Genomic DNA, 22,969 nt, shown 5'->3' with positions numbered 1-22,969 from the left:
AAGTTTAGAGTAAAATGTCAGTCATAAATATTTCACCTTCTGGGTATTTAAACTGAGCTATTTCTTATATTTTGTAAACTTTGTAACATATTGTGTTACTTAATTTAGTTCATTCTGTTACTGTTTGTATTTCATAACAGCTGTGTGAGGCAGGCACGAATGGACCCAAAATGCAGAATTCAAAGAGCCTAAAACTAAACCACAAAAGTAGCTTTTTTTTTTGCTACAATTAAAGATTACAAAATAAAACTGGGAAACACCAGAAACTAAACAGACTGGAAGAACACACAGAAGTGAGGGAGATGCAGACATTACAGTTTTTTTCTGATTGCTTAAGCACATTTTTTGTAACTATTGGCTAATTTTGCAAAACTCTTCACACAAATAAGAAAACCTGTCACCCAATAATCAAAACATTGTAGTTCTCTTGCAAAAGCAAACACAGCTAGATTAACTCTTCACACCTTCGTAAAAATGGTGTTTCCGTATCAAACAGTACACACAAGCCATCATCTACTAAGCACACAATGCGCCAACTGCACACTGATGGTATGAATACAAAACACATCTGGCTTTTGCTTTCTCTGTGCACAAGGTAGGCTATGTCAGTTTGAGCTCATACTTCTGTCATAGATCCATAAGCATAGAGGGATCCAAACTTCAAGTACTGGTGTTTATTCAAACACATCAAAACAAACACAAGTGTTTATTTCCAAGTATAGGATTATTTGCAATCGCCATAATGACTATATGGGTTACTTGGTCTGCAGTGAACATGCTTCCTCTGCCCCAGCATCTGGTCATCTAGCAATTCTGTAAAGTAACAATTTCAGTATTTTTACATCAATGGTATTGGTGTGTTTCTCATTGGCATATGGCAGTGCTACAAATCTTTGTGCGAAGTGACTGTACTAACCGATTCTCATTTCAAGATGTCCTTATGGTGCTTGCTACAGTGTAGCGGCTCGAGTTAGGCTGGACCCGTTGGCCAGCTACCCTCAGGGTCATTCCACGGTTGATTACATGGTCCACTATTGTAGCTCTGATGTCATCAGCAATTCTATTTCTTACTCTTCCTACCCTTCCTCTCCCCCCTCCTCGTCTTCCTCTTGCTCCTCCTTGTCCTTGTCGTCCTCTTCGTCCTACTTCTTCACCTCCACGTCCTCTTCCTCGGCCTCCTCTACTTCTCACTCTTTCTGCTCCCTCCATTGTACTCCGCACACACAGCTTACCTGTATTATAGTGCTTAGGCTGATTGCAAAGTGAACTAATTATCTAAAAAAGTTTTCACATGTGAAAGTGTGCCAGACAGTTGGCAAATTAGTGTTAATGATAGCCATACATGTGTATACTTTTGCTAGGAGTGTGTTGGAAATTTGGTAATTGAGTGTTGTGCAGTGAATTGTGCCTACAGTTTTGCAAAGTGTGTGTTACAAAATTGCAAACTGAGTGCAAAGCAGTTTTTGTGCTTTTAGTTTTGCAAACTCAGTGAGTGGTTTTGCTATAAGTCTGAATAGTTTTACAGATTGTGCTACAGGAATCACAGTTAGGGTTTAAGCATTCAGAAAAAACTGTAAATACACCCAAGAGCAAACGAGGGAACAGACCTCAGGTGGGAACGCAGCAGAGCAGGATCTAATTAATGAGACGAGCAAACAAAACACAACATGCTGCACACAAGACAAGTGACTATCAAAGTAAAACAGGAAGTACACAAAACGCACACAGAGACGCAGATTGACTAAATACAGAGAACAGAGGGAATGAGAGAAACACAGACCTGAAAAGGAAATAGGCGAAAAAACAACATGACCGAAGATACGGACTAATTAACACGGAGACAAGACTGAGGTCAAAGACAGGTCCTACCACAGGAAACTAGAAACAAGAGGACAGGCAAAGAGAAGAGAAAACTTGAGGCTAGATAAAACAAAAGGGACACCAGGGCCCTGTTTCAGGAAGCCGGTTTGGAAAACTCAGAGTGAAAAACGATACGCAGGGTTGAGTAACCCCGAACTGTCCAACTCGGAATATTCGGTTTCAGAAAGGCTGATAACAATTAGTTCAGTCAACGCGGAGTTGCTTTAACCCCAAGTGAAGCGCGCGGACGAGGATACATAAAGCCCTGATAAGCGGAGCACAGATTAAGCGAGTCACCATGGAGACAGAGGGAAAGAAGGCGCGGTCAATGTATTTCACAGCGCTTGAGGCCGAAATTCTGATGGCAGCATATGCCGATAACATGCAAATTCCGCGGAAAAAAGTAACACAGCCTCAGCTGCAAAAGCATGCATGGCAAAACATAGCCGACAGAGTCAATGCGTGAGTGTTAATTTAAACATTGATCGAGGGATTTCCACCCATTTAACACGTTATTTTATCATATGTTATTTTATTTGTTATTTTATACATTTTATTTTGTGATGTGATGTGAGCACAGGTGCAACCCAACAGGCCCCAAACGTGCCTGGCAGCAAGTAAAAATGAAATATAAAAATATAGTCCAAACAGGTAAGGTGTAATTGTATTATGAGCCATAGTGCTTGGTCTGTTTGTCCCATGTAAATCAATTGCAGTTAGAGGCTACATTAATTTCCTTTCTGTAAGCACTTATTGAAATTATCTGAGCACATTACAAGTACATATTTGCTTACTCTGTATGCTCAAATGTGGCCCGTTATAGCCAACAGAAAAAAAGCGGAGGCCCGAAAAACAGGTGGGGGTCCTCCACCACCACCACTCACAGAGGCTGAGCAGTTGGCCCTCAGCCAAAACAGTGGGCGCCCTGTGGCCGAAGGCATCTCTGCGGGGACATCCTCTGAGTCAATAACCCCGCAAGACACAAGTGCCTACATAAGGGGTAAATTCAAAATAATACATGATGTGCATACATCCTTTCTTCACAGTCACCTTTGCAGTGCTGCTCATTCATTTGATAAACTCTTTACCATAATGGATTATTTTGTAGTGAAGTTATTTTCCGACTGATTTTGCCTTCCCTCAGCCTTGGTTGTCTTTGAGAGCATAATGACAATGAAGTGTAAGGTGATTGGTATGTTTGTTAATTGCCATTTGGTCCCTTGTAAGTTTAAGTGACCTGTATAAACCTCATATTCTATCAGTTGATGGTGATGGTGTACTGCATCTGGTGCAGCCTCCTGTTGAGCCAGAGCAACATGCAGTTGTGAGTAATACTCCACAGATTATATGAGTTTACAGTAGAACAGCAATGTTGTCTATTTCTTTACTACAGGAAAATAATGAAGAAACATTGACAGCTGTTACAGAGGAGGAAGCAACAGAGACACTTTATGAGGTTTACATTTTTTAATACTTTGTGTACAGGAAATACAGGCGACCAATAAAGCCAGTTGAACAAAAAATCTGTTTATTCTTCTTTCAACATGTTGAGATGATGGGTCAAAGGAAATGATTGTGACATATGGTGTCTCTGACTGCTCTTCCATCTTGTATGTCCGTGGGAGGGTCAGGATGTTCATGGTTTGGATCACTGCTGATGTTTGGTTCAGAAGGACAGTGTTCTCCTCTAATTGTGGCAATGTTGTGAAGAATCACACATGCCACAATAATGTCACATGCCCTTTCTGGGGTGACCCTGAGTCTTTGCAGGCACTGGAACCGGGCCTTAAGCATTCCGATAGTCATTTCAATTCTGGCTCTTGTCCTGCAATTAGCCAGATTATATCGCTGCTGTGGGCCCGGTTCAGGGTCAGGGTAAGGGGTAAGCAAATAGGGTAAACATGGATACCCCCTATCACCAAGCAAGTAGCCAGTGAACTCTCCTAAGACAGAAGGGTACACTTCAGTTCAAATGTCCCTGAAGCAATTGGTCTTTATATATTTTAAAGTATTCTCAACTCACCATGTCCAAATTTTGTGCTCAGTGTACATTCACGGAATATTTGTGAGTCATGGACAGAGCCTGGCCACTTGGCTTCCACATTTGTCATAATGTTGGCAGCATCACATATGATCTTCACAGTGCAGAGAACACAAATTAGCATCCATTACTATAATGAAATAATTTGTTAGTTTGACATGCTACAGGGAACTATGTACCTGTACATTAATGCTGTGGAAAGACTTCCTGTTCACATAGTCTCCTTCATTTACTGAAGGAGCAATGATTGGAATGTGAGTGCCATCTATACAGCCAATCACACCTGGGAACCGTGAGAATAAATGTAACATTTAAGTAGTAGTTCAAGTATCACCACATCATAAATTAAGTTTCGTTCATCCTGATACCTGCAATTTTGTGGCATCCCTCTTTGATAAATCTTGTGGGTCTATGACCGGGGAACACCACAAACGAGTACAGGAGACGTTTCAGTGCAACTGTAACATTCCTGACTGCCCGACAGACGGTAGCCTTGGAAACGTGCTCAGCGTCACCAATATTATACAGAAAGCTCCCGTTTGCAAGAAACCGAAGTGCAATACAAATAATATGCAATGAACTGAGAGGATGTCCGCGATGTGTCACATGCGTAATATATGGCCTGAGGATGTTATCCAAATAAATTATAGATTGTGCTGAGAAACGGTAACGTTCGCACAGAAAATCATCAGGAAATGATAAAATGTCCAAACGCGCTCTGATCACTCTCTCCCGGCGGAGAGCTCTGCGGAGAATTTGGGCTTCAACATCTACTGGCTCTTCAAGGAAGTGGCACGCCATGTCCGACACTTCCTACTGTCAGGTTTCCGACAAAGGGGCGGAGACAGTCAGGGTTAGTTGTAGTAAACCTGCTAGGGGGCAGGTTAGCTTCACGGAGTGTGTCGTCATAGTGACTCACTCAGGCTGCAGCTGAACTCGCTTTGTGAAACCGAAAACCCAGAGTTTTCGTTAACTCAGGGTATACTTACTCAGTTTTTCCACTAAACCGGCTTCCTGAAACAGGGCCCAGGAGACAAACAGATCAAAACTATAATAAAATTCCTCAGGCATTAATAAAGTATTGTGATTATAAAAACAGCAGTAATATGGATGAACCTGCTTTTATCAAAGATGTTTTTAACAAACGTGACATAAAAATAAAGAAGACATAAATCAAGGGCGTAGATTTGGCATGGAAGGAAGGGACATGTCCCCACCAATATTCAGCGATTATTGAATTGTCCCCACCAATAATTTGATCTCTTCGAGTAAAGAAAAACAAACCCGACAGAAAGAGAAAAAAAAAACATGTCAGCGTCTCATTCACCCAGCGGTGCAGAAAGAGTTAAATTACGTTCTCTACTGGAGTCCTACTCATGTGACAAATATGGCCAATGTGATTGGCTGTGCCTTTCAGGGAGCTCTGTTTAGTTTTAGCAGCGGCAAGCCTGCGCTGCGAGGAGGAGAGGAGGACGGCAGCAAAGAGGAAGAATCTGGATATAACAAAGTGTTTTTCAAAGAAACCTGCGTGCGGAGGGCGGTGAAAGAGGCGAAGCAGCGCTACGGGAGGAAACTAGAGTCACAACTCCAACAGAGTGACTCTAGGAGCCTGTGGCGGGGACTAAGGACAATAACGGACTATAAAGCACCAACAACCGGTATGACGAACGCGGCCGTGACTCTGGCAGACGAGCTGAACACTTTCTATGCTCGCTTCGAGGCTGCAGCTAAGGTCTCCAACAATGCTAGTGTTAGCGGCGCTAACGGCTGCAGACAGGAAGATACTGCCAGCACCGGAAACGTGCTCGTCATCTCCGAGCATGAAGTAAGGAGAGCCTTCAAGAGAGTGAACACCAGGAAAGCAGCAGGACCAGACGGCATCCCAGGTCGTATCCTCAGAGACTGCGCATACCAGCTAGCTCCTGTGTTCACTGAGATATTCAACATCTCTTTATCTCAGTCGGTGATCCCCACATGCTTCAAAGAGTCCATCATTGTTCCTGTCCCGAAGAAACCCCACCCTGCTTCTCTCAATGACTATCGCCCTGTAGCCCTCACCTCAGTAGTGATGAAGTGCTTTGAACGCCTGGTCAGAGACTTCATCATTTCTTCACTACCAGACACACTGGACCCACTACAGTTCGCTTACCGTCCAAATCGTTCCACAGACGATGCCATCTCTCATCTCCTCCACACATCACTCACTCACTTGGACACTAGAAGGGGGAATTATGTTAAAATGCTCTTCATAGACTACAGCTCTGCATTTAACACCATAATTCCCTCCACACTCACCACCAAGCTGGAGCATCTGGGACTCAGCTCATCTATGTGTCAGTGGATCTCCAACTTCCTAACTGGCAGACCACAGGCAGTAAGGATGGGCGGACATGTCTCAGCCTCCACCACTCTCAGCACTGGAGCCCCCCAGGGGTGTGTTCTGAGCCCCCTGCTGTACTCTTTGTACACATATGACTGTGTGGCCACTACCAGCTCCACCACCATCATCAAGTTTGCTGACGACACCGTCGTGGTGGGCCTGATCTCTGATAACAACGAGACGGCCTACCTGAAGGAGATTAGGAATCTGGAGAACTGGTGCCAGAGGAACAACCTCCTTCTAAACGTCAGTAAGACAAAGGAGCTGATAGTGGACTTCAGCACTAAGCAGGAGAGGAACTACCAGACCCCCGTCATCAACGAGTGCCCAGTGGAGAGAGTGGACAGCTTCAAATACCTCGGAGTTCACATCACGCAGGACCTGTCATGGTCCTGTCACATCAACACTGTGGTGAAAAAGGCCCGACAGCGTCTCTACCACCTCAGACGCTTGAGAGACTTCCAACTGCCCTCCAAGGTGCTCAGGAACTTTTACTCGTGCACCATAGAGAGCATCCTGGCGGGAAACATCTTAACCTGGTTCGGGAACAGCACCATGCAGGACAGACGAGCTCTACAGAGGGTTGTGCGGTCAGCTGAGCGCACCATCCGCTCCGAGCTCCCTGACCTGCACTCAATCTACAGCAGGCGGTGCTGGACCAAGGCCAGGAAGATCGTGAAGGACCTCAGCCATCCCAACAACAGACTGTTCTCTCTGCTGAGGTCAGGAAAGCGATTCCGCTCCCTGAAGACCAACACAGAGAGACTGAGGAGGAGCTTCTTCCCGCAGGCGATACGGTCTCTCAATCACACCACCACACAGTACTGACCCACACATATGGTTCTTACACACACACTGGACTTTCTGGACTTTGGTTTTGCACAACACTGGTCACTATATTCTTCATTTCCGGTTAATACTTGTACAGCTGCTGTTATTGTGTATATATTTATTTATATTTAGATTTCTTCATACATTCTTATATAGTTCTATATTGTGTATTGTGTATTGTGTTGTACAGTTATTTTATTTTCAACTTTAATTTATATATTTTATCTTATTCTTCCCAGTTAAATTTACCCTTCATTCTAATTTGTGTTGTACAGTTATTTCATTTTTAACCTTAATTTATATTTTATTCCTTCCTAGTTAAATTTACCCTTTTTAATTTTTCATATTTATTTCCTATCTTATTCATAGCCTTTTCCTTTTTTGTTCTCTTTAGGTCACGAGCAGTTGTCCAAGCATTTCACTACATATCGTACTGTGTATGACTGTGTACGTGACAAATAAAATTTGAATTTGAATTTGAATTTGAAACCTGTTAGTCACTTAAAGCCAAGTTCACTCATAAAATGTGTCCGTCATAATAACGTTACAGGCTATGCTAGGCTTTGGCCCACGTCAGTCTAAAATTGTATGTAACCATGAATAACGTGTTTTGGAAACTAACTGCACAACAGGCAGCACTATTAGTTCTCTCAGTCTCAGAGCAGCATTTCTAATCTTGATTGAAACTGTCAGAGAAAACGGCAGCCTCGAGCAGGCCAGGATATTAGTTTACAGAGGCTGTTACTGACATATTCATAGGGTTAATTTTTGAGACAAAATATCATGAGGTAGTCATGATTGCGCAAATATTCCACCTTGTAGTGCAGTTTGCACAAATTGTTGTAAAAATGCAGTCAAGATCTGCACAAACTGACAGAAACACTGAAGCAGCTTCACATTTTATTCTTATTGTCATGTACGTCCTATTTGTCAGGTGACAGAAGAACCAACACAAAGCTCAGAGAGTAATGGTGACACAAGATCACAGGTGAAGTTGGATGATGACTTGGTGGTTCATGACTGTATTTGAAGCACATGTGTGACTGCATGTATGTGGAATGTCTCACTGTTATTCATCAGGTGACAGAGGCAGCTCTGCCATGTTGTAGCTCGGACAGAGGTGAAGAGGCGAGGTCACAGGTGACTGACTGATGATTTGGTGCTATAGATTAACTAGTATTTATTATCATCATCCCAGTATCCTCGGCTGAGGCTAAAAGAAGCTTCAGTGCTCTCACAAGACTAAAAACATGGCTAAGGTTAACAATGACTCAAATGAGATTAAACAATGCTGCTCTTTGCCATGTCCACCAGGAGAGACTGGACAGTATAGATGTAAAAACCAAATGTAAAATGTAAGATGTAAAACAAACATGCCAGCAGTTTATCTCAGTTAACGAGAGGAGAAGGCATGTGTGTGGCCCCTTCACATAGTGGACATTGAGTTGTTGTGTGGGGGATGTAGTCCATGTCTTTTGCTGTAACAGTAGTTCATGTTTAGAATAAAACATCCCAGCTCACTAACTTGATCGGGGCAATAGTGCCTAAAATGTTGCATAATTTTGCCGAGAGATCTTTTTGTGGTCATCTTAGATGGACAAAAACCACCAGGTCATTCAGTGTTCCCTTAGTGCTAATGCATATAAGAGATGTTGGTGCACTATAACTGAACTAATGTTGTTAAGTCCTTAAAGTCATATTCTTTTATTATCATGACTGTATTTGAAGCTTCCTTTTTTTTGGTATGATACCTGATTGATATGGAATATGGCTGAAGTAAACTAAAGCCTAAAATACTTAGTCAGTCATTTGTTTAATGGTAATTTAACAAATTTAACAAAACTATGTCTTTTAAGTTTAAATGGTTTAAAAGCATGTATAATAGCATATGCAGGGAAGTATATTTCTCCTTTTTTATCAAGAAACAAAGACAAAAAGGAAAAAAAAAAAACAGGGCAGGGTTCGGTGGTTGAATCATTCGTCCCCACCAATGCCAAAACCAAATCTACGCCCTCGACATAAATAAAGCAGCAGGAAGTAGAAATAGAGTCAACTATATGACAAAGCACATACATGCTGCTGTTGTCTCCTCTTCTTTAGTTGGTGGTTTGTTTTCTTCAGCCAGCTGTTTCATCAGGTCTCTCTCTCTCTCCTTTGACGTGACATCAGCATTTTTGTTTTGTTTTAATAATAAAATAGTTTGGAAGAGTTGATCATTCACGATCAGCTCAGCAGACAAAACCAGTTCAAAGCTGCTTATACAAAGAGAGAAGGATGATTATTGCTTCAGTCCTGTTGCATCACAGCAGATTTTGAAACCTCCTGTAGAACAGTATTTGTTATAATAACAGATCGTTTTTGTTAAAGAATGAAAAGTCAGTAAAGTTTAATCTGTAAATCATTTTAAAGGAACAAATTATAACTTTGTCAAAGTCATCACAAAGTGAAATGCAAAGTGTTGCAGAGGTGTAAAACATGCCGTCACTGTTTTTGTTCTGTGGTTTGCACTGAAACAGCTTCTGCCATGTTGTTCTGGCTGTAAACGTCTCTGTAATGGGAGTGTTTCTGTGTGAGAGACTGTAACAGGATATTACTGAACTGTGAAAGTCTTCTGGAGCAGTTTGGGCTAAATGGTCTCTGCATCAGCCAGACTGTGAACTCCACATTTATACTTCACGATATTAACTGTACAGTTTTGAGATTACATAACAGCTCAGCTGTTAAACACATCTTGAAAGAGGAAGAAATGCATGAAACGTTAAACCCACTGACAGGTCTGCGTCGTATCTGACGTTTGTGTCCACACTATGAGGAAAGCAGCCCCACCAAACATCATCCTAACGAGAATGAACCAACAACAGTAAGTATTTCATCTTTATCTCTGTGTCCTTCCTGATGCTCTGTGTTTGTAAGCAAACTCAAACTGTCTCTGGCACATTTACTCAGACTGAGTTCAAAAAGAGGAAGAGTTTAAGTTTTACTGTCAGGAGAAACTTTGTGTCAGTGTCTCTGTTGGTAATTATGACAATCTGAGAAAACTGCTTCATCTAAAAAGTTCAAGTGGGGAAAAATCTGACTTTTTCAATCAAAACTTTTTTTTCTTTTTGAATTAAAATATTATCATAGGACAGGACTCAGGGGGGAGTTCAGAGAGTGATCTCAACCGCTTTCACAGCCGGTCTCAAACTTCGTGTGTGTACAACTGTTTCTTATTTCAATTGTTTGTATAGACAGCATATATATTCTAAATATCATGTTACTTTGGACCTCTGACCTCTTCTTCAAGGTCAAATTTTCATAATGTCGCTTTTATCTTTGAAACTATATTGAAAATTGTGCTGCTTCAATTTCATGATCTTTTCCTTGATTATTTTCTGAACATTCACATGAAACAAATCTTGTTTTTCCCTCTAGAGAATAAAAAACCTCTGTAACTACAAAACTGTTTCAAAAATTCGTTTAAATCTAATTTAACAGATTTTCCTTCTTCTAGCTGTATTGACTGACCTTTGACCTGATGTGTTGATGACTCTTCACCTCTGTCTCCCCTCACAGGGAGAAGATGATCTGCAGGATCCTGCTGCTCATCATCCTCACCTCATGTGTCTCTGGTTCGTTTACAGCTTCACTTTATGAACTCCAAATAAAGCTCAACAACAGATTTGTTCCAGTTCTCAGTGTGTCTGCTCCTCTCTTTCCCTCTCTGTCTCCTCAACAGGATCATTTGTAGTCAATGTGACACAGACCTGCTATCAGGCAGAGGAGAACCACAACATCACACTGGAGTGGACGTTCACCACCAAACCTGACAGATCCACCCAAACTCTCAACGTCCTCTGTGAGCTCTTCATTAGTGATAAATCGTCAGTCCTGTATCAGGTTCATGAAGGTGTTGAGGTGTCAGAGTCTCAGGATGCAAAGTTTTCAGGACGAGTCCAGAGTGACAAAGACGCCCTCAGAGAAGGACGAATCAGACTTCAGCTGTCCAGACTCAGGACTGATGACTCGGGTCTGTACCTGTGTGAGGTCAACACTGATTATGGCTTCAGTGTTGGAAGATGTCGACTCAACGTCACTGGTGAGATGATTAAGTAGAAAAATAATAGTAATTTTTTGTACATCTGTATCACTGCTGTAGTGACTGAGCTGTTTAACAACAGACTTTATGAAGCTTTAACTGTATGATTCATTTATAACTGTAATATTTAATATTATGAAAGTCCAGATGGCTGACATTTCCATTCTGGTCTTTAACAGCTGCTGATCAGGTCCAACCTCAGAGATCAACTTTGAGTGGAGAAGTAAAGAGTTGCGGAAAAACCATGCTGAGCACTATACAGGGTCTAACAGCACTAACAGCTCCTCTGTCTGCCATGCTGGCTGCTTTCATTTGGTTTATTGTAGGAAGGAAATAAAAGAGCAAAATCAAAAAACAACAAGTTACCCTCAACCTAAAGACTACACGACTCTCTTCCTTTGACTAATGGCGGAAAATAAGTTGTAGAATAAAATGTTAAATTTCCTGGTGCTGAATTTAAGTTAATGCAGCTGAAATAATCTGCAATCTTATAAATAACATTTCTATTGTAATAATTGTTCATAAAAAAGTTTCTTAAATCACTTTGGATAATTTCCACATAGTGATAGAATGTTTCCCCACACAGGGTGGTGTAGTGTTTGGGTCAGCTGGACCTGTAGGACACACATGTTTGTCATACTTTGCGAACACATCACATCACAGGACTTTCTTCCACATGACTTCCTCAGACGTGATCTCAAACCATTTTTACATCTCTGCTCCTCGGCTCACTTCCTCCATTCAGGCTGTTTTTCTTTTCATTTCCTCACAAAGACACAGATAAATATAAAGAAGCATGTGAATCATTCAGAGTTACTCTTGTAGACTCACAGAATACAAACTCAGAGCTGGAAATGATCAGAATATTTTTACTTCATGTTCAGATGTTGAAAAGCTCAGCTCAGCAACTTGAACTCATGAAAAAAATTTAAAACATGTCAGTATAAATTTGAAGTGATATAAATGTGATCTGAGGTTTTCAACAGTTACCTACAAACACCTACATTATACATCAGTAACAGAGAAAAAGAGCAGCATGTTGTGAGCAGTGATGCCTCAAAGGAACAAGGAAAAAATGTTTTCATGTCTATTGAAGTTCCAATAAATACTGTAATTTTCTCCATTTGGTGAAGCTGTTGCTGCTGTGGTCATCCTCTCCCATAATACATATGAAACTGTGGATGTTTTATCTTTATTCAGGAACATCCCCCAGCCTCCATTTTTTATTTCGTTGACCTCAGAATCTCCACCGATGATTTGTGTCCTGCAGGCAGCAGGTCTCAGAGTTGTGTCATCATGTAGTTCAAAGTTCAGCCTGGATTTAAAACAAAAATAAAAGTGAAGCATCAGGAACAAACGTGAGATTCATCCAGTTCAAGAACTCTGCTGTAGAAATCTACACTTTGGATCAGACTGTAGCTGAGAGGAGCTTCAATAAAACCAATACTGGACATCTTTATTTGCTGATAGTTGTTCATGATCAGAAATGTGTGAGTGTAAGTTCTCTAACAAAGGTTTCAGTATTATCACAATTATTTATTGTGGCAATAAGCAGATTAAACATGTGACCCTGGTGTCTCCAGACAGCTGAGTCAACAACAACAGCTGGTTAAAAACATTATGACAGGTAACGTTAGTTATTGTTGCGAAACATGGCAGCACTTCTTTATCAGTTTTGAAAATCACTTCCAGTTCATTTCTTTGTAAGAGAACTGAACCTTTTATTTGTATTTTATATTTTTACTGACTCATCTATGTCCTAGTCTACTCATCTGAGATGTAAAACAGTGGCATGAATGTTTCTGTTGTATTTTAGCATCTTATATGAGCTCTGTCGTCACATCTGTTTTCCACCGATTATCTGACCTCAGAACAGATTTAAATAAGTTAAATACAGGAAATAAATAGAACAGGTACAAACAGTGTATATATCACAGTAATATACTGACTTATGAGTGTTATAGAGGAGGAGCATCACAGCAGCAACAGCTTCACCAAATGTACAAAGTAACATTCAAAGAATCTCACAGAAATGCTGCAGTTTGAACATCAACACTCAGCTACAGTTAGAGCTTATATGAGCCTGTCTGTCCAGATGGTGGCGCTGTAAGCTCACTTTTCCTGCTCTGTTACAGACATGATCTTATATTCTGATCAGAAACAAAAGAACAGAAAAGATGAGCAGCTTTGATTCATGATCAGTAAAAGGAGGAAACACAAGAGTCGATTCATCTGGAATCAAACATTTTCAAACAAGTCTGGAAAAATGACAAGAAATGTTTCTTTGTTTGTGAATACATTTCTGTATTTACTCCGTGAAAATCTCTCCTCTGTCTGTGAGCTCTGCAGGGAACACTGTGAGTCAGTAACACAACTAACAACACAAATACAACCAGAAGACAATGTTCTATTTTTCTGGAGATCCCAGAAAAGTTGGAAGATGGACCAAGCACAGGGCATTACTTAAAATGGAGAGCAGCTCAGAGTAAAATAGATATTGCTGTAGTTCCCTTCTGTTCTTATGTGTTTACACTGCTTTGTTCCCTATTCTCACTTTGAGCAATAGTGAACATCTCACAGATGTTTCTGTTTAGTTCAGGATTATCTGTAAACTGGAGATATATATTGGACTGTCAACCTTCTGTCCAATGTATTTCTGTCTCTACTCGTCAACCTCACAGTTTCTGTATTTTATTTCTTTTCTTTTTTTGAGCAGTATAGAATCAGGACACAGTACTTACCTCTGAACCACTGTGCCACTTAACACCGGGTCCATAGATGGTCATGATCCGGCACCATTTCAAGCAATTTTTCAGAATGAATCGCCTCTTCCAACTTCACCTCTTTAGCTATTAAAAGCTTCCACTGGAAAAAGATCAAACACCTGCTGATCAAACTGATCCTCTGAGTCACATCAAACCTGCTGTAGAGCAGAGAACAAGAAAACAGACATCATGCAAAGGTAACCACCATGTCGACTTAAATCTTTATTAAAGTGCAGCCTGAAACTGTTCCTGTGTGATAGAGAGATTCAGGAGTCCTCACAGTATTCACTCTGAAGTCATGTTGAGCTGCATTTAACAAATCTACTGTGTTTCAACACGTTTTTGCTTCATTAAATGCAGAAGCCCAAGCACAGAAAACCAGAAGTAGTCTTTGAGAGATCCCCGTGTTTTCAGTTTTGATTTGTTTTTTTGGAAGACATTTCCAAAAATGAGTGAAGAGAGGTGAAGGAAGTCTGTGTTCATAACTGTGCTTGGAATTTTTTTTCAAGTGTTTATGTTGTTTGAAAATACTAAAATCTCCATTTGTCACTACAGGCCTGTATACAGTCAGTGTTGGTAAATTTGATGAGCTGGATATTTAAATAGTTCAGAAAGAGATGCAGCCCTGTGGATTTGGGAGGAACTGTGACTTTAGTGAAGTCAAAAGTCCAACGACACAATAATATTCCCCCAAATAATTGTTCACAAGAATACCTAATGATATGTTTTGGTAGTTCCAGATGTTTATAGAAGTCACTTTTTTCATGGTGAGCATCAGTTTACCTAATAATGAGTCCATGATCACTGGTGAAGGCAATGACTCCTGATTTAAGGAAAGAAACGTGAGAAATAACTGAAAATGATTCTGACTCCAGATATCCTGACAGCTGCACCTGATCACACCTGTTTGCTTTAACATCACTGATCAAGTTCAACGATCAGGACATCAGATAATGTTCCTGAGCTCACTGAGCAGTCCATCACTGAGTGTGATTAAAACTGAATGACTGATGGAGACTCTGAATCTGGTACAAACTAAACTACAGCTCATCAATATCGGATTTTTGCAAATTTCCTTTTTCAAGTCATAATCAATAAAAACAATCTGATTTATACATGAAATCTATTTTTTGTTTCTCAGGTGATCAGAAACAGTTTAGCTGCTGTGGCTGCAAACATTTGTCTGTGCAGAAAACACAAACACGACAATAACAAAAGAGAAGTTATAGAAGATATTTTGGGATGTTGGGGTTACAGGTCTGAATAAAGTCTTCTGTCAGAAAGATGGCAGCAGTCCAGGAACAGTACATGAACTTATTGCTTTACAATATACGTGTGACTATGATTATGGTCATAGATAACTAGAAACACAATCATAATAACAGTATTTACTTGACACAAATAATATCTCAAAATATCCACAAGGGGTCACTGTCAACCAACAATTTGCTTCATAGCGCATCACAAAGTTTGCTAATAGTAAAAACAATAGAAACGTCGTTTAACTTAAGTCCTAATATAGATGGATGTAATTAGTGCTAAATAATCTTACCAACATAGCATCAAAGTACTGAGACATAAAATCAACTCAGTCCTATGAAACTGTTCCTTTGGGGAAATCCACTAGGACTGGCCGCTGATGCAAAATGATTCTTTTCCCTAGACATCCTGAGGCCAAGTCAGAGCAGGGAAATCTGAACAAAGTGAAAGTGGGAACACTGGACTTTGTTGTGCTGGTTACCTGATCACTCACAACATTTAAACTTGAAACCACAGAGTGGTGTTTCCATCAGCTGCAGGACAGAGTCATGGACAACAAGGATGCAGCGAATGTTTGAAAAGAATAAACATTTACCAGCTGAAACAAGAGGAGACGGCAGGAATAAGAATTTTATATTTTACTGTATCATTGTGTCCACTTCCGCTCTTTATTTGTGCACAACTTATTTGACACTTCCCAGTAAACACCAGTATGTGGGCCCCACATGGGCTATGGGGGTTCCAAGTGGGGATGGGCTTACAATGGGCATCCAATCTGGGACCCACCTGGGTTAGCCAAGTAGGACCCACTTGAGCCAGCCCAGATGGGCTATATTCTATGGGCACCATATGGGTAACATATGGGAAGTTGCATGAACAGGCAACTGAGTTTAACGATCTTAGTTAAGTATAATTATTAGTCATGTGTAAGTATAAACATGAATTAAGATGAAATAACTGATAATAAATTATGCCAGAGGCAGCATATGTATATTTAATTAATAACAAAATATACATATAAAATATATTAATATAAGTGAAACACAAAGAACAGATGCGACTTAAAATTGTAAGACGCTTAATAAAATAAAACAAATGGTTTTACATTTGAGTGGGAAAAAAATTTCACTCCATGTAGGAGTGCTTTTCGAAATCTCGCGTTATTTCATGAAATATCACGAGGTTTTCTCAAACTCGTCCCCCCATTCTGGAACATTCTTCATTTCGCGCCCTTGGACAAAGCTGACAGTTAAACTGGCAATTTTTGGATTAAGTTCATCTTTGAGCTATGGACTTATTTTCTGCACTAACGGTAAGAACTTTTTGACTTAATTTGAATCCCTAAGTATAAATGAAATGTTTACAAAGTTATGATGCTGCAAAGTAATGAATGGCACAAGTGCTGGCGAACTTTTTCCTAGCACTCAGGCAAGGCTAAGCTAGTTTAAATTTTTAGGTAATGTTGGATTTAGCCAATTTTCACAGTTTGAAAGCATTTTCTGGTGTCCTGTATACTGCTTAACTAGCACCAAAATTAATTACTGCGTGTACTTAACATCAAGTTGTACTTAAACATTATCTTGGTTTTTCTCTATGATTAGTATTAATAAAGGACTGTATTAGACCAATTTAACAAAGTTCTAGTTTTTTAGGAGGAATATGGGAGGGTATTTTCACTATCAGAGCAACCAAAATTGCTTTGGTGTTGTCTTTATTAGCTTCATTCCTCACGGCTAAGTGAGGAGGGTAGGCCATGAGCAACTAGTCCCCAGCTTTTGCCCCTGTGTCAGGAGCATGCACAGCAGTCAGAGGCAGATCAGTGAGCACTCTATTTCTGTAGAAGACATAATCATCATTTTTCTTGCCATTGTTCTCATTTTTCCAGAAAAAGCAAAAAAGAAAATATAGGTATTCTTGATTTGTTTGGGTTTTTTTTTTTATACACACTTTAGTATGCAACTTTATATGTGTAGTTGTTTTAGTGAGAACTTCATCAGAAATACTGTACTGACTCAAGAATCTGCCTCTTACTGTTGTGCAAGCTCTGTACATGAGGGAAACTGAATATTTAAGCAGAACTGGTCGGTCTTGTTAGGGCCACAGTGCCAACTCCTTTTACTATGATTGCTGTGGCCCTCCTTTTTTCCTTTTTGTAATGTATATTTGGCTAGAATCTACACATTTATTTATTTATAAAAAAGAAAAGCAATTGCTCTTTGGATGTGGTCCTAAAGATCTGTGATCTTTAAGTGTTTGTCTGATGCCTTATTTGTGCATGCGCACTGTTATTTTAATTTGTTTCATTATGGCTTAAATTTGTTTGAATTTTGTGCATGCTCCTTTATCAGCCTTCCTGCATGGACAGCTTGTGTGGTTATTGGCCAGGAGGGTTTGCAATTATCTCAAAACTTGAGATGTTTGTTGTTTTGATTATGACTATGGCTACTTATAAATTGCATAGTCACACTATTACAATAATATGTTATTAATATCTGTATATTGGTTTGATTTTGCTGTTGGACAGTGGAGTGAATAGTAGCAAGGGTTATGTGTGATTTCTTTCTTTCTTTATTTTTACAGACTTTGACATAAGAAGCAGTGTATATTTCAAAATTCATTTATATTTAAAATTTGATGCATGCCAGAAATATACTAGTAGGAATCTTTTTTTGAGTTTGTAACAGTTAGAATTGTTACTTTATAAAGTGATGTCAGGGTCTTTTATTGTAATACAACAGCTTTTAAGGCTGGTGTAAGCATCACAGCAGATGTCTTTATGCCAAAGTAACTGAGGATAAAACACAGAAAAAATGAGATTTTCCTGGAGTGGCTTTTTAAATCAGATAGCCTTAGAAATATTCTGCAGTTGAACAAAAACTGAAGAAAACCATGAATCAATATATGAACATTACCTGATGCTGCTGAAGTAAAGCAGAGCAAAGTTACAGAAATTTTTTTTAGAGGTTTTAATAGTGAACAAGGTGAGTTTTTTGCAATTTGGCACAAAAAACAACTGACAACAGCGCTAAGCACAACTGTACACTGATGTATAATAAGCAAGGGAATAATGTGGAAAACATATTTCAGATGGGGAAACTTTTCTTGAAGTATACTACGAGAGAGCTGTGCAAGAAGTATGATGTTTTGTTTTTTTGTTTTGTTTTTTTTTTCAATCGTGGTGGAAACAAGACAGGAAGAGGGAATTAATGACAGTATTTATCAAATGTGAAGCGTAGTTTGGATCTTCTTTTGCTGCTGGTTCAGTTAATTTTTAATTTTGATTGGAGAGTGATGAAACCTGGAGCTTCAGAATCTGTGAGCTGTCTTTCAGAAAGCAATGGAGCAATCTCAGAGGACAAAGAGCTCAGAAAGTTGTTGAACATTTTAGTTTCGTTTCACAGTAAAATGAGTCAGAGCATCATCAGGACTTAATATTGTACTCTGATTCTTTTGAGAATAAAACACTTGAGGAAGAGCACTATGATTGCGATGAACATGCTAAAGATTATGTTATCATGAAATTTATGTTGACTAAAGGACTGATGAAACTTTGTGCTATGGCCAACAAAGAGCACCAGGTTGGGGTGTCACTTTGAACGAGCTGGGTGTGGGATATGGGGGTAATGCGCAAGCTTATTTATCTTTGGTTAAAAAGTCCCCGAAAATGCAGACAGTCTATGCAAATTCTAACTGATTTCAGCATTCATGGTTTCTGTCAGGCAATATCTTCCTTAAAGTTTTGCAAGAAAACCAAGGTCTCTCATTGAAATTAGCACGTAGAAAGCAACTGAATTGAGACAAGTTTTGCTTTACACAAGCCCAGTTCTACTGAATAATATACCAAGCCAAATGTATAGATACTTTATACTGTTATCTGTATCTACAAGAATTCTTCTAAGTCCTGATTTGTATATTGATAACTGACTGTGATTATGCAGAGGATGTTTTGAAGCAGTTTGTGAAAGATTTTGCTTTGATTTATGGTCTTGACTTTGTTGGTTATAATATACATTCTTTAATACACCTAGCTCAAGATGTACGGAAGTTTGGCCCTTTAGACAGCATTTCCTGCTTCCCATTAGAAACCTTCCTTGGTGGAATTTATTTGGATTCTGGAAGCAGATTGGGAAAGGGAAGCGGAAAAGGAGGTAATTGTGTTGAAAACACCTTAAAAGCAAAAATTTATTGAGATTATAAGAAGAAAAAAAACCTGACAGTTTCTTTAGCAGACCCTTGCTGCTCATCAGGTTCAGATATGATTTCAAAATAGCGCTTTATAACTTGTTGACTTTTAAAAAATTGTTTTAGACTTTTTTTTTGATGCTATTATATACATTAATGTTTTTAGTTTGTAGGACTAACCAGTACCCTAAATTATGTGTTTGGATTATTATTTATTTGTGTGTGTATGTTTGTTGTATTTTGTTTGTTTGTTTGTTTTAAGGCCAGTGATCCCGTCGAGCTCTGATGAGGATTGGGACAACACTGCGGAACAGCCAGAGACCTCACCACCATCAGCAATGGAGAATAGACATTCAAGTGAAACTCACTTCCTGAACATCACTCATCCATTTGTTCAGCCGCTACAACCCTCAACTCCTTCACCTGTGGTTTCACAACCAGTTCCAAGACAACTTCTACAAGCCACCAATACGAGCATGTTTGTACGTGTTCTAACCCTCCTGGAAGACATTAAGGACACTCAGAGGGTCCACAGTCGAATGCTACAGTCTCTCCTTACACAACGTGATGGACCAGTTGCTGCAGTATTACCCGAGGGTGCTGTATTTCCCATCCGGACAGTAGCAGATGTGGCAGCACTGGAGCAAAAACTGGCAGACCCTGTCTTCCTAAAAGAAGTGGTAAATAATAATGATGTAATAACAATATTCAATGATTAATGCCTCAATCAGTCTGTGTTTCATGCTAGCAGTTATGATCAAGGAAAGTTGCTGTTTGTTCGAACATGGTCAGTGCAATGAAGGAGTGGGAGGAGAGCTGAACAAAAGTTGCTATTTTTGTTAATAAAATAACTTCTCCAAACATTACCTAGTTATAAGTTGTGCCATGCCAAACCCAAAACTTAAGAAATTACTTTTGGTGAATCATTTAGCTCTTTGCATTCACATCAGACAGTGTTTGACTTTGACACCTAACTCTTTCTCAGTCAATTAGCATCAATATTATAGAGCCTAATTACTGTGTAGCTGTGCTTGCTTTCTTTTAGGTGTGACTGATGGTACTACTGTAGGTAAAATTATTGTCCTTGCGTGTCCTAAGGTTTCTGTTGTGGCAGAGATCAGAGGGAGCACTGTTGATGAAGCCACAAGAAGAATGATGGCCTTCATTATGGACAATGCTCTTTCCAGGCAATATAACTTCGTTGGGTGCCATGGAAAGCGGGAATTTCGAGGGCTTAAAGTTTTTGAAGTGCTATATGGTAAGTTCATTAGTTGTAAGATATTTTGTTGATGTTTGAATAACGGATGCTCACTACAGCTGCAGTCATTCAGAATCAACTTTTCTCTCCACCATTGTGAGCGGCTAGCTTCGCAATAACAGAAGTTTGACTTGATTGACGCGGGAATGTTCCCAGTTAGCCTAGCAGTCAGCAAGGAGGCTTCAGCGGTGCATTATGGGATCTGTAGTTTGTATATTATTAGCGCTAGAGCAGGGCGATATGGCCAAAAATATTTATCACGATATATATTTGAAAATTTGCAATAACGATATAACCGACGATATAATTGATGCGAGACAAAATACAACTCCACAACATTACTAGCGCAAAAAGACAACCTTCCATTTATTTTCACTTAAGAAGCTGGTTTTTATGTACATTAAAGCTTTATAAAAATGTAACAGTGCAAATGCAAATTCCTTGCTGAAAGTTTAACCAAAAGGCATTTCCAGTAGAAATGGGCTGACATATCCTGAGCATAACCATGTATAATATCCACTGAAGTTAAAAAGAGGTGCTTTGCAACATTAAACTGCAGTGTGCAGTACGTATTTTTCGGACCATAAGGTGCACAGGATTATAAGGCACATTAAGCGAAACAAAGCAGTCAGATAAATCAAACTTTATTAAACTCATTCTTCTTGCTTCCTCCACTTCTGTACCATTGATTCATTAATGTTGAATTCTCTGGCAGCTGCTCTATTCCCATGTTGTTGCAGTATATTAATGACTAACCTCGTATTGTGGATGGATTATCTCAGTTGTTCTCCTGACTGAAGTTTGGTCCGTTTACAGCATCCTGCCATGCGATTGCATTTGTCTCTAACCATGAAGAACCTTCACGTTAACTTTTATAAGTGGAAAAGTGTTAGTGTTCGTCCTCCAGCTTCACTGTTTATGTTATGCTAACATAGCTGTGTCGCTAGCGATCACGTAGCACATCATTATATACCAGCTAGCCCAACTTCAGTAACCCTACAAACGTCACTGCTGTTTAGTTTCCTGTCTTCATTTATGTTGGAAGTGATAGCAGAGCTGTACGTTTGATTTTTTTCAGAAATCTCTCAGTCAGAACATGCTATATCATGCTTAGGTAACTAGCGAAACTAGCGAGCTAACTTCCGCTAGCTTCCTGCTAACTTCTAACTCCGTTAAATATAATAACTTTTGTTTTCATGGATGCCTGGAAGTTAAACTTTATAGTTACACCTGGTAAAGCAGCAATGCTGATCGTTTTATTAAAGATGAAAGAATTTAGACAGTTTTTAACTCTAAGTGATGCTGCAGTGTTGTTTGACCTGAAGCATACGGAGTTTAGGACCCAGATTACTCCCAGATTTAAGAGCATCTTAGTCCGACAAATACGACAATAACAACGGCCGCTTGCATGTTCTGCAAAAAATGTGCTTTGTTGTGTATCTGACGGACAAACACCAAACCAGTTCCACATCACGGAAGTTGCACCATTTTTACAAACCAATTCTGGTTCATCTGTTTCACTCACCAATCGGCCATGTGCGTATGAAAACAAAGGCACTGCGCATGCGCGTTTTACTCCCATTCTATCGCGATATTTCATTTTCCTATCGTTGCCTAACATTATACCGGTATTACCGTGAACGGTATAATATGGCCCAGCCCTAATTAGCGCCTCATATCGCCGGGCCATGCATAACAATAATAGTACATCTATATAAAATGATCTTGCGGGCCGGATATAAATGTATGCCGGGCCGGATGTGGCCCGCAGGCCTTGACTTTGACACGTGGTTTAGATAGACTGTACAAATTGTGGAGATGAAACCATCAGCTCATGTTGTTCTGGAGGTTGGTGGCTGCTGGCAGGAATGACCACGTTTCTTTCTGGCTTGTAGCATACTTGAAGAAGTCTCTCACTAAACAGTTTTTTGGTTGCTCACAGAATGTGAATAAGCTCCAGGAACTCCAGAGCCAGCCTCTATTTTTTCCAGTGTAATTAGTAACACACTGATTTATCTGATGGCCCTATTTTTGATTTACATGAAAATTATTGGCGCCCGCCTGGCACACACCTCAAGAAGTGGAATCTGTTTTCTCCTTGGTAGATGTAGCCCTTGTTACATTTTACTATTTTGTTTTGTGTTCATTATGAGGTGCTGTACCATGCAAAAAACTGGTTAACCACTTGCCTGTTCTAAGCTCTGTGCCAATCACTGAGACAGCCCACAACACCAGTTATCATTGTAACTATGTAGACATCTTTTAAACATTTGTCTTAAATGTTTTAAGGTAAAATATTTCACATTAATTTAAT

General features: G+C 39.7%; 2 protein-coding genes across 2 annotated transcripts; both read left to right on the top strand.

Moving 5' to 3' along the window:
* Window positions 1-9,919: 9,919 nt before the first annotated feature.
* LOC146635740 (uncharacterized) lies at window positions 9,920-11,527 on the top strand. Its single transcript, XM_085348944.1, has 4 exons — window positions 9,920-9,972; window positions 10,668-10,723; window positions 10,831-11,190; window positions 11,370-11,527. The coding sequence occupies exons 1-4, from the start codon at window positions 9,920-9,922 to the stop codon at window positions 11,525-11,527; spliced, it is 627 nt and encodes a 208-aa protein (XP_085205070.1).
* Window positions 11,528-19,307: 7,780 nt separating this feature from the next.
* LOC146635739 (uncharacterized) lies at window positions 19,308-22,651 on the top strand. Its single transcript, XM_085350203.1, has 4 exons — window positions 19,308-19,363; window positions 19,660-20,077; window positions 20,496-20,655; window positions 22,551-22,651. The coding sequence occupies exons 2-4, from the start codon at window positions 19,736-19,738 to the stop codon at window positions 22,649-22,651; spliced, it is 603 nt and encodes a 200-aa protein (XP_085206329.1). The 5' UTR covers window positions 19,308-19,363; window positions 19,660-19,735.
* The last annotated feature ends 318 nt before the right edge of the window (window positions 22,652-22,969 follow it).

The sequence above is a fragment of the Diplotaxodon limnothrissa genome, linkage group LG3, assembly GCF_057381915.1.
Source record: "Diplotaxodon limnothrissa isolate DT_005_m linkage group LG3, D_limnothrissa_male_GT1.1, whole genome shotgun sequence".
Taxonomy (NCBI): domain Eukaryota; kingdom Metazoa; phylum Chordata; class Actinopteri; order Cichliformes; family Cichlidae; genus Diplotaxodon; species Diplotaxodon limnothrissa.
Note: the sequence above shows the minus strand (reverse complement) of the source record. Positions and strands in the feature narration are given on the sequence as shown.

What these genes read in the sequence shown, in the direction of transcription:
- LOC146635740 (XM_085348944.1), top strand. Translation starts at nt 9,920, where the DNA reads ATGAGGAAAGCAGCCCCACCAAACATCATCCTAACGAGAATGAACCAA. An exon ending in CCTCACCTCATGTGTCTCTG is followed by an intron (nt 10,724 to 10,830) that starts GTTCGTTTACAG and finishes TCTCCTCAACAG; the next exon opens with GATCATTTGTAGTCAATGTG. An exon ending in ATGTCGACTCAACGTCACTG is followed by an intron (nt 11,191 to 11,369) that starts GTGAGATGATTA and finishes GGTCTTTAACAG; the next exon opens with CTGCTGATCAGGTCCAACCT.
- LOC146635739 (XM_085350203.1), top strand. Translation starts at nt 19,736, where the DNA reads ATGGAGAATAGACATTCAAGTGAAACTCACTTCCTGAACATCACTCAT. An exon ending in CTGTCTTCCTAAAAGAAGTG is followed by an intron (nt 20,078 to 20,495) that starts GTAAATAATAAT and finishes GCGTGTCCTAAG; the next exon opens with GTTTCTGTTGTGGCAGAGAT. An exon ending in AGTTTTTGAAGTGCTATATG is followed by an intron (nt 20,656 to 22,550) that starts GTAAGTTCATTA and finishes TCTGGCTTGTAG; the next exon opens with CATACTTGAAGAAGTCTCTC.